The sequence below is a fragment of the Macrotis lagotis genome, chromosome 8, assembly GCF_037893015.1.
Source record: "Macrotis lagotis isolate mMagLag1 chromosome 8, bilby.v1.9.chrom.fasta, whole genome shotgun sequence".
NCBI lineage: Eukaryota > Metazoa > Chordata > Mammalia > Peramelemorphia > Peramelidae > Macrotis > Macrotis lagotis.
The window spans coordinates 49,898,401-49,909,303 of NC_133665.1; the positions used below are offsets into that span (position 1 = coordinate 49,898,401).

A 10,903-nucleotide genomic window follows, 5' to 3' on the forward strand; every position below is an offset into this window, starting at 1 on the left:
TCACCTGCTTCACTTTCTCCTCCAAAGTCATCTGGGTTCAGTGGCCAGATATGAAACAGGACAACTGGAAATAGCCCTGGAGGAGAGACAAACAAGGTTTAAGTGTTTTGCCCAAGTTCATATAGCTAGTAAAGGTCAAGTGTCAAGTGTCTAGTTTATGGGAGCTAGTCTAAAAGTTCAGTTCTGGAAATGCTTACTGAGAATATAATCAGAGATGGAGACATCACCTTTAGAGCCTTTGATGTCTCACAGAAGTTGAATAGTGCATGGGAACTATGTAAGAAGAAGGAAAAAAGTAATGGGGCTTCAGATTCAAGGGATATCTGTTTAGCCTCAGCTCTGCTTCTCTCAATGCTGATCTCTAGAGAGCTGCCATACATTTTTTTTGTATGAGCAACAGAAGAGTGGACTGAATCAAAACAGGCAGAATTCATTGCAGGTAGTTGGGCAGATATTTATGGTACCGCCTTGCTAACCTCCCTCCTTTGCCTACATGTCCCAGACATAAACCTCTTTTTGTTTAAACAATGCAGTCTCATCGTTACTCTGGTGTAATCAGTAGCATCAGGAAGACTGTCTTCCCTCTCCCAACAAGGACCCTGTTTGGTCCCCTCCACTCTGTCCCCAACTACCTCATTTGTTCTCTTCCATCATGATCAGCTTTTTTCCCAGGAGACCTAACTAAATGCTGGTTGGGGCTACCCAGCTTTGATATTGTGAGGTCAGAAGTTCCACGGCAGAAGTGTATATGAGGGTGGGGAAGGGAATAGCAAAGAAGGTTCCGAAGCAGTCAGAAAGTTCCCAGACATCTAAGATAGTGAATTCGTCCCAGAGACAGCCAAAGTCCAAGAAACTTAAAACAGAAAAAAGAATGTTCGAATTGTACCATCGGTAAAGGGGAAAAAAAAGGATCTGAGTCAGGGCAGAGTGATATAGTAACACAGGGGCAGCCAGAAATTTTGAGGGACTAAGGAACTGAGACTTCTAAGGGACTCAAGAACTGGGTGATTGTACATATGACATGTTCTGTTTTTTTCAGACCCATGTTCCTGAGGGGAATTTTTTTTAATAGGGGGTTCAGGATAAGGTCAAGGATATCCCCTAAAAATGTGGGGTTTTTTTTGAGGAGGGATCAAATTTGTATAGTTCTGGATTAGGGACCTTGGGGATCTGAGACAAAGGGAAGTATCTGAGATATTCTGGATTAAGGTTGACAGGATGACCTAGATTAGACAAATTCTTGGTTTTAGGTTTATGGATAAATGACTTGAAAGAGATAGAAAATGCCTCAACCTAAGTTTGGGGCTAGCAATGGAATTTGAGCTGGATCGAGAAGGTTCCTTTATAATCCCTTATCTCCCCAAGGACTCCACCTGTGGCGTTGAAAAACTGGTCCATATACTGCCGGCGGCCCCGGTGTACTGTTCCTCAGTGGTTAATCATGCCCATCTGTACTATATTCAACACTTTTGCCTTCTTGGTCTTGGTCATATGTACTTTTGCTACAAACAGATGGGCAGTGTTGGTAGCAGTTAACCATTCATGGGAGCAAGATATCAACATCTGGAAAGACTGCTTTAAAAAAACCTGCTGGAGAGATATTACTTTTTGGCGTGAGGACATCTTGCTTATTTTAAATCAACCACCCCATTAACCAAACTTGTGATGGTCCTGTCTCCCCATATCCCCAAGACCTTTACCAGACATAACTAACCTCTTCCTCCCAACCTTGTTCTTTCTGGCTCTTGCTCCCCTTGGCATTTCAGCTGCTTCTCCAGCCACGACCCATTTTGTAGCTTTGTTAGTGTCCTCTTCCTCAACTGCAGCTGTGGCTTTCACAGAAATGAAATCTCCTTATTCCCTTTGTCAAACTTGCTTATAAAGGCTTGCACCCCTCTTAGCTAGCCTCTTTTCTTTTCTCCACAGCTGCCATCCAGACTGCTCAAGGTTTCATGATTAGCACTGTCATTTGTAGCTTCCTGCTTACCACATGGTTGCTTGGGTTTTTCTGCACTTCTTCTTCACTGAAGCAACACTACCATTTTATCTGCATTTTCCTTTCCACCTTGACAGGTTAGAAACTCCTGCCATGAAGCTGCCACATGCCCATGAGCTGGGGAGCTAAAGCTATAGAAGGAAACTAACCTAGGCCTGCAGAGGTGGAGAGAACGATACTTTGAACTGGTCACCTACTCATTTTGGGACTTGGATTTTCACCTATAAAAAAAGGGATTGGCTTAGACGACCTTTAAAATTCCTTAGTATCCCAATATATGATCCTAGGACCCTCTGACAATTCAGTCCTTTTCCTATTACTGAGCTGGGTTTTCCTTAGGGATACTATTTCTATTTCTGACCATAGGCACTAGTCTCTTCATTGTCATAATGCTGATTGTGTTTGTTTTGGAAAAAGCGAAAGCAGCGCGTAACACTTTCTACATAGTCCTGTGGCCTTTTTATATGCTGTGGATAGCTTTTATTCTGCTTCTGGCTTCCTGTAAGTAAACCCTGGGGTTTTTTTTTTGGGGGGGGGGTTTGGTTGTGGTTTTTTTTTAGGTTTTTTTAGGTTTTTGCAAGGCAAATGGGGTTAAATGGCTTGCCCAAGGCCACACAGCTAGGTAATTATTAAGTGTCTGAGGCCAGATTTGAACCCAGGTACTCCTGACTCCAGGGTCAGTACTCTATACACTGCACCACCTAGCTGCCCCTAAACCCTGAGTTTTAGGGGAAAGATCACTTCACTCAACCTTCTGGACTTAGAAAACTAAAGTTCTCCATCCCTCCCATTCTATGATCCTTCTGGGTCAAAGAAATACACTAACAGGGCTTTTTAGGACAATTTTAAGTTTATCTTATCTAGACAAAAAATATACCTGCTTCTTAAGTCTCAGCAATATGAAGAAGGCCAAAGGAGTATACCTTGGCTCTCTTTCAGACAAAGAAACTTTCTTTTTATGTGACCTTGGTTCCCATTTGCCTCTTTGTGACCTTTTTTCAGAAGAGGATAGAGAGCCTAAATTGCTCTGGGATTGGGGGGGGGGGGGTAGGCGGGGTTAGTGGCAAAAATAGGAGAAAATGAGGCACCCAGGAGGATTAGTTGGGAGGAGTATAAATTCCTTAATCCAAGGAATACATCTAGATCTCTTTCTTGTCCTTTAGGTATCCTAGGAATTATTTCTTACAAGAAGCACAGTGGGAAATTGTAAATGCAACAGAGCCAAGCACTAATGAACAAGAAAATTACCCAGGAAAAACCATGTTTTCACATCCATCTAAACTGTCACCCTTCTCTGAAATCACATACCCTAAAATATTATAACTGGCCAAATCTAGCTCCATAGATAATGATGGCAGACCACAGCAAAGTACATGATGCATTTAAAGATTTGTCAATAAGTGTGATCAAGACCACTGGTGGGCATTCTATTCTATCTATAAAATGTGTACAGTCATGTTTGAGTTTAATTCTATCATGTGTGAACATACCTGTCAATGAACAACTTTGTCAGGACTACATTATGAGTGACCCATTAGTCTGTGAGAGAAATAAGCCTCTTCCCCAAAATGTGTGTTGAAATAAAATCATTAGACCACTCCATCCCGGCATCTATTTTTAACTTACTGATTCACTATTAATGAGTTTGTTGTTTACAAAGAACTTATCAGTGGGATTTCAACAGAATTCCAGGTATCTACAGCACCTAAGTGGAAAATAACAGGGTAGCACTGTGAATGCTTATTCAATCAAATCAGCAAGTCTTCCACCTATGACACCATGTGACCAGAGGTAACCTCTTCTAGTTTCAGTTTCTTCATCTGTTAAATGGGAATGTTAGCTCATATTTCTATAGCACTTTTTTTTTACATAATAATAATTTTTTTAATTAAAGGTCTTTGGTGATAAGATGATTCTTTTTTGTTGTTTTATATTTAATATCACTTTGTACAAATAATTTTTTCATACATTAATAAAATATTCTTGTTTAAGAGTAAACTAAATATCCCCTCCCCCCAAAAAATATAGACTCGCTTGAGTGATAAAGGGGAGAGAAAAAAATTGAAATTAAAAAGAAAAAAAATAGTAATAATTGTAGGTATGGCCAGGTGGCACAATGAATGGAGCACCAGCCCTGGAGCCATGAGCACCGGAGCCCATATCCAGCCCCATACACCCAACAATCACCCAGCTGTGTGACACGCAAGCCACCCCAACCCCACTGCCCTGCAAAAACCAAAAAAAGGGGAAAAAAAGAACCAAAATATAATAAAATAGTAATAATAGTAGGGGTGGCTGGGTGGCGGACAGAGCATTGGCCCTTCAGCCAAGAGCACCCAGGTCCAAATCAGACCTCAGACACCCAATGATCACCCTGCTATGCAGCCCCAGGCAGGCCACCCAGCCCCATTTGCTCTGCATCCCCCCAAAAATAATAAGAATAATGAAAAATGTGCTTCAGTCTTTATTCCAACATGAACAACTTTGTCACAGGTGGCTCACATTCTTTATGATAAGTCCATCGCAAAAGTTACTTCCATATTTTTCCACCATTGCCATTGCTGATCGCAACTCCCTCTTTTCGTATTTCTCCACTACCATGTACTATATTTTCTCTCTCCTTTCACTCTGACTCTGCTGTAGGGTAGCTGAGTGGCACAGCAGACAGATCCCTGGCCCTGGGGCAAAGAGGCCCCAAGCCCACATACCACCCCTTAGGCCCAGCATCCACCTGGCCCTATGGTCCCAGACAGGCCATCCAATCCCAGCCCCTTGCAAGAAGTAAAAAATAAAATGTGTTATATCTGACCACTCTTCCCCCATGGACCATCCTCTCCTCCATCACTCACATCCCCACCCCTTCCCCTTGACCCCCCCTCTCTCCTCCTTACTCCAGATGTCTATACCCCATTGAGTATATATGGTGTTTCCTCTCCTAGCCACCTCTGATGAGAGTGAAGATTCCCTCATTCCCCCTTGCCTTCCCCCCCTTCCATTTCATTGCAATAGCTCATTGTAATAAAGAAAAATCTTATATGAAATATCTTGACCTATTCCCCCTCTCCTTTTTCTTTCTCCCATTACATTTCCCTTTTTTTCTATTGACTCCATTTTTACACCATATTTTATCTTCAAATTCAGCTTTCTCCTGTGCTTCAACTATAAAAGCTCCCTCTACCTGCTCCATATAAGTAATATCAGTGTCATTTTTCTATGCAGGAATACATGCAGTTCATCATCATTAAGTCCCTCATATTTTCCCCTTCTCCTCCACCCTTCTATGCTTCACCTGAGTCCTGTATTTGAAGATCAAACCTTCTGTTCAGCTCTGGCCATTCCAACAGGAACATTTGAAATTCCCTTGGTTCATTGACAATCCATCCTTTTCCCTGGAAGAGGACATTCAGCCTTGCTGGGTAGTTGATTCTTGGTTGCATTCTAAGCTCTTTTTCCTTCCAGTATATTATATTCCAAGCCCTACGAGCTTCCAATGTAGTTGCTGCTAAGTCTTGTGATCCTGATTGCAGCTCCACGATATTTGAATTGTGTCCTTCTGGCTGCTTGTAATATTTTCTCTTTGACTTGGGAGTTCTGGAACTTGGCTATAATATTCCTGGGGGTTGTTTTTTTGGGATCTCTTTCTTGGGGAGATTTGTGGATTCTCTCCATTTCTATTTTGCCCTCTGCTTCTAGGATATCAGGGCAATTTTCCTGTAGTAATTTTTTGAAAATGATGTCAAGGCTCTTTTCCTGATCATGACTTTCAGGTATTCCAATAATTTTTAAATTATCTTTCCTAAATCTGTTTTCCAGTTGTTTTTTTCAATGAGATGTTTCACATTTTCTTCTAATTTTTAATTTTTTTGGTTTTGAAGTATTAATTCCGGATTTCTCATAAATTCATTAATCTCCCTGAGTTCTATTCTTTGTCTGAAGGATTTTTTTCCTCAGAGAGTTTTCCTATCTCTTTTTTCCATATGGCCAATTTTGCTTTTTAAAGCATTCTTCTCCTCCATAACTTTTTGAACTGTTTTATCCATTTGACCTAAGCTGGTTTTTAGTATGCTATTTTCTTCAGCATTTTTTTGGATTTCCTTGACTAGGCTGCTGACTTCATTTTCATGTTTTTCCTGCATCTCTCTCATTTCTTTTCCCAGTTTTTCTTCTAACTCCCTCATTTGATTTTCAGTCTTTTTTGAGCTCTGTCATAGCCTGAGCCCAATTTCTGTTTTTCTTGGAGTCTTTAGATGCAGGAGCTTGTGCTTCCTCGTCTTCAGACTGAGTATTTTGATCTTTCTTGGGCTCATATGCAAAATATTTCTCAATGGTGTTCCTCTTGTTTCTCTGCTTGCTCATTTTCCCAGCCTAAGCCTGTTTTAGGGGTGCTTCCTGAGCTTTTGGGACACTCCCACAAGGGTCTCAGTGTGTGAGGCTCTGTCCTTTCTTCTGGTCTGTGAATGACCATAAGTGCCCCCCTCTGCCACAGGGCTGAGGTGGGGGGGCCTGCTGTTCTATGAGGGGGGCCTAGACTGCGATCAGGATCTGAATGTGGTCAGAGCCCCAAAGTCCTGTTCCAGGGGCAGAGGACAGAGCTCTGCAGTCTCTCTTCACTCCCCTCCCTCAGCTCAATGGGCTCATGCCCTGGGGCCTCCTGCTTACCGGCTCCACCTGCTTGTTTCCTGGATCTGGAATGCAATGACCATGCCACTCACTTTGTACCCTGAGGGCTGGACTTCACGTGCTCGCTCTGGCAGAGGTCCCCAGCTGTTCCCCCAATTTGTGCCCGGTGCTCCTCAGGGTGCAGCTCAGGAAACTCCCCTGCTGCTGTGAGACGTGGCTCCCAGCACCCTGGGGCTGCCTCCAGGAGGCTGAAGTTCTTTCACTCTGGGGGGCCACCCCTCTGACGGGCCGCCCCTCCAACCCTGGGGAGCAGAGCTTTTCTACTCTTTTCCAGGTTACCTTGAGTAGGAGAACTGCCTCCCTGGGTCCCTCTGTGGGTTCTGTCTCTGGAAAATTTAGTTAAGAGTCCTTAGTTTAGAAGTTTTATGAGAGAGCGCCATCTTGGCTCCACCCCTCTATAGCACTTTCAAGTTTTTGTGAAGAGTCTTACATGCTTTCTTTGTCCCTCACAAGTCAGTAAGATACATTTTATTGATATCATCTCCATTTTACAAATAAGTACGAGTTGGAAATCAACCCAGCTCTCCTGATTCCAAGTATAGCTTTGTATCCACTATTCCGTTCTCTTGCAGTGTCCTTCTCATTGGGTTGCTGTGAAGTTTGAATGTAATTTATATACTGACATAATAGCTAGCTAAGACACCACTTGGTTGAGGGTACATAGATTGGCACTAATCCCTATCCATTACATGCCACCCCAGTTTACTCAGAATTCAATTCTGGGGAAATCCTTCCTTCTCAATAGGGGAAGTTGAATTCTCAATTCCAATAATCAATGGCTCATCACTCTCCTCAGGATTACTCTGGGGACAATTCTATTTAGGGCTCCAGGCTTTCCCCAAAATGAGGTGAAGGGATAGAAAAGATTTTATTCCCAGTCAGAAAACAATAAGCACAAGCATGTACTAGCAATGATTTAACCAGGATTCAAAAACTTCTAGGCAGGGTACAATCCAGTAAGAAGTTGTTGGGCTCATCAAGACATAATATGGTTTGACAATTCTGGTAATTAGCTATTTTAGCCAAAAGTCTTTTCCCATGATCTCTTTTCTTTGATGTAGATCCTTCCCTTGGTGCTAGTTCATATCTGCTGATTGTAGCAACCACAATTAATAGATTTGGTGGATCCTGTATCTCTGCCACGATAGCCTCTCAGGATCTCATGACTTTTTTGAAATTCATAAGGTCTCTTGGAACACTTCCATGCCTAGGTTGCAGCTCAGTCACGCAGCTGGGAAGTAAATAAGAAAAAGCTACCCCAAGTCAAACATAGGCTTGCCAAGATAAGACATATACTCACCACTCTATCAAACAGGGTATAGATAAGGCTTCTGCTATTCATGCTCCTAAACCCAAGTCTTCTAGATGGAATTCCAAATGACTGCAGGATTGATCCTCCCTTTTAGTATACTCTGAGTTCTGGTCCAAAAATCAAAAGACTTTTCATCAATATTATATAATATAGAAAATATTTATAGAAGCTCTTTTATGGTGGTAGGAAGTTGGAAAATGGGAGGATACCTACCTACCTACCTATCAATGGGGGGGGGACAAATTGTGCTATGTAATTATGATGGATTACTGTTATGTTAGAAGAAATGATGAGCAGGATGCTCTCAGAAAAACCTGTAAAGACTTAATGAGCTGATGCAAAGTGAAATAAATGTACAGTGTACAAAGCAACAGAAACATTGTAAGATGATCAGCTGTGAATGATTAGCTATTTTCAGCACTACATCCAAGATAATTCTAAAGGATTTATGATAAAAAAAAATGCTATCTAAAGCTATCCATCTCCAGACAAAGAACTAATGACATCTGGATACAGACTGAAGCATACTTTTTTACTTAATTTCTTGAGGGTTTTTTTTATAATTTGGAAATAAATGTTTTGTATGACTGTACATATATAACCTATATAAAATTGCCTTCTCAATGATGGGTTAGGGAGGGAGGGAGAGAATTTGGAACTCAAAGTTTTACAAACAATTGTTAAAAATTGTTTTTACATGTAAGTGGGGAAAAAACTAATAAATTTTTATCTAGAAAAAAGATAATATAGGGGTGGCTAGGTGGAGCAGTGGATAGAGCACCAGCCCTGGAGTCAGGAGTACCTGAGTTCAAATTCGACCTCAGGCACTAATTACCTAGCTGTGTGGCTTTGGGCAAAGCCACTTAGCCCCATTGCCTTGCAAAAATTTTGTCCCTGCTATTGAGGGGAGAATGCTAAGTTTCTAAGTGGCTAAAGTTCTGGAACTGGAGGACAAGAAGACTCATCTTTCTGAGTTCAAGTATGGTCTCATACAATTAACTAGCTAGCAGTGTGTGTCTGGGCAAGTTGCTTAACCCTGTTTGTCTCAGTCTCCTCATCTCAGAATGTAAAAATGATTTGGAGAAAGAAATGGCAAACCACTTTAGTATCTCTGCCAAGAAAACCTCAAATGGGATCACAAAGAGCCTCAACTGAAACAGCTTAAACAAGATGCAGATACACAAGGATATTGTAACAATAATAATGTCTTTATGCTAAAATGATTATTTGTGATCTATGCAATAAAACTGAGAAGAGGTTGTGTGGGATCAGAACCGTGGCACAGCATTGGTTCTCCTTAAACAGAATAATCAGAAGATTGAGACCAGGGAACAAAAAAGAAGTTTATTTGCTCTTCAAGAAGAGGACATGACCTAAAGTATGGAGACATGCAAGCCCCATTTATCCTAGTCCCTAATGCAGTCCCAACCCTCTGGTCCTATCCACTAGATAGCTGGGCTCACAATCTTTCTGTGAGTATCTAGTTAATCAAAGTAAAGTATTTCAAGCCTAGATGCATAATTATTCAGATCCAGTTTTACTCTATCAGAGAGATAATTCTGTATCTTTCCAAATTGGGTTCAATCAGCACGGTGCTGTATAACCTTTGTTACCACCTGACCCTGGGGAAGTAGAAAACAATTCCTGCTGACTTGGCCTTGGGGAAAAGGAGGGTTGGTTCATCAAAACTATAAGGGAGGGGGTGGCTAGGTGGCGGCACAGTGGACAGAGTACTGACCTTGTAGTCAGGAGTACCTGAGTTCAAATCCAGCCTCAGACACTTAATAATGACCTAGCTCTGTGGCTTTGGGCAAGCTACTTAACCCCATTGCCTTGCAAAAACTAAAAAAACAAACAAAAAAAAACCTATGAGGGAGGCTTCACTCAGTTATAGTCTCACTCAAGGTTCATGTGCTTGACCAAGCATATAATAAGAGAGGGCACCTTTAGGTGGCAATATCTATACGTAAAGCATATTGCAGTTCTTAAAGGACTGGCTGTTTGTCGTTGAATGCCTGTGGTGATGCTAGGCATATTCTTATTTTTTATATACACATGAATATTAATTTAATACTGAGAACATATAGTTAAAAAGGAAAAAAAAATTCATTCTGACCTAAGGAACAATTTGGTTTTTTTTAATAACAGAATTAGAGGTATAGTAAAGGCATTAGTCTAAAAGTTTATCTAATTTTTATATATATGAATATTCAATATTGAGAACATACACTTAAAAAGAAAAAAAAATTCATTCTGACCAAAGGAGATAAGACAACTGTACAATTGATATAAATAGGCTCTAAAATTGGATTGAGAGAGCGAGAGAGAGCTAGAGACAGAGACAGAGAGTGAGAGAGAGAGAGAGAGAGAGAGACAGAGAGACAGAGTGAGAGAGACAGAGAGAGCGACAGAGAGAGCGAGAGACACAGAGAGAGAAAGAGAGAGAGAGAGTGAGTGAGAGAGAGCGAGAGACAGAGAGAGAGAGAGACAGGAGAGAAAGACAGAGAGAGTGAGAGAGAGAGACAGAGAGAAACAGAGAGAGTGAGAGAGAGAGCGAGAGACAGAGACAGAGAGAGAGACAAAGAGAGTAAGACAGAGAGAGAGACAGACAGAGACAGAGAGAGTGAGAGACAGAGAGACAAGAGAGAGACAGAGAGAGGCAGAGACAGAGAGAGACAGAGAGAGTGAGACAGAGAGACAGAGAGAGTGAGAGACAGAGAGACAGAGAGACAGAGGGAGGCAGAGAGGGCGCGCCCGAGCCAGCCCGCTGCCAGGGCATGCCTGCTCAGGACAATGGCCCGGCGGCCGGGGCAGTGCGGGCAGAGCCTCCGGAGGCTGCGCTCCTGCCACCTCGGCTGCTCGGGCCCCTGGGAGGCTGGGCGCGCCCTGGGCAGCGGCATTGGCCTCCGAGTCGC

At 42.1% G+C, this 10,903-nt stretch overlaps 1 protein-coding gene across 5 annotated transcripts; it reads left to right on the plus strand.

Moving 5' to 3' along the window:
• Positions 1-561: 561 nt before the first annotated feature.
• Positions 562-3,598, plus strand: LOC141494794 (uncharacterized). 5 transcript variants are annotated; one of them, XM_074195984.1, is made up of 5 exons: positions 562-891; positions 1,366-1,613; positions 1,927-2,073; positions 2,414-2,497; positions 3,160-3,598. In XM_074195984.1, exons 1-5 carry the CDS (start codon positions 749-751, stop codon positions 3,204-3,206), a joined length of 669 nt encoding a protein of 222 aa, XP_074052085.1. In that variant the 5' UTR covers positions 562-748; the 3' UTR covers positions 3,207-3,598. The 5 variants fall into 5 exon arrangements, with proteins under 5 accessions (XP_074052085.1, XP_074052084.1, XP_074052083.1 ...); XM_074195983.1 differs by having other exon boundaries at positions 705-873; positions 2,363-2,497; XM_074195982.1 differs by having other exon boundaries at positions 726-891; positions 2,363-2,497.
• The last annotated feature ends 7,305 nt before the right edge of the window (positions 3,599-10,903 follow it).

Excerpts from the sequence above, each read along its gene's own strand:
- LOC141494794 (XM_074195982.1), top strand. The coding sequence starts at position 749 with ATGAGGGTGGGGAAGGGAATAGCAAAGAAGGTTCCGAAGCAGTCAGAA. Across the intron at positions 2,074-2,362 it reads TTTCCTTTCCACCTTGACAG|GCACTAGTCTCTTCATTGTC; the intron begins GTTAGAAACTCC and ends TTCTGACCATAG. Across the intron at positions 2,498-3,159 it reads TATTCTGCTTCTGGCTTCCT|GTATCCTAGGAATTATTTCT; the intron begins GTAAGTAAACCC and ends CTTGTCCTTTAG.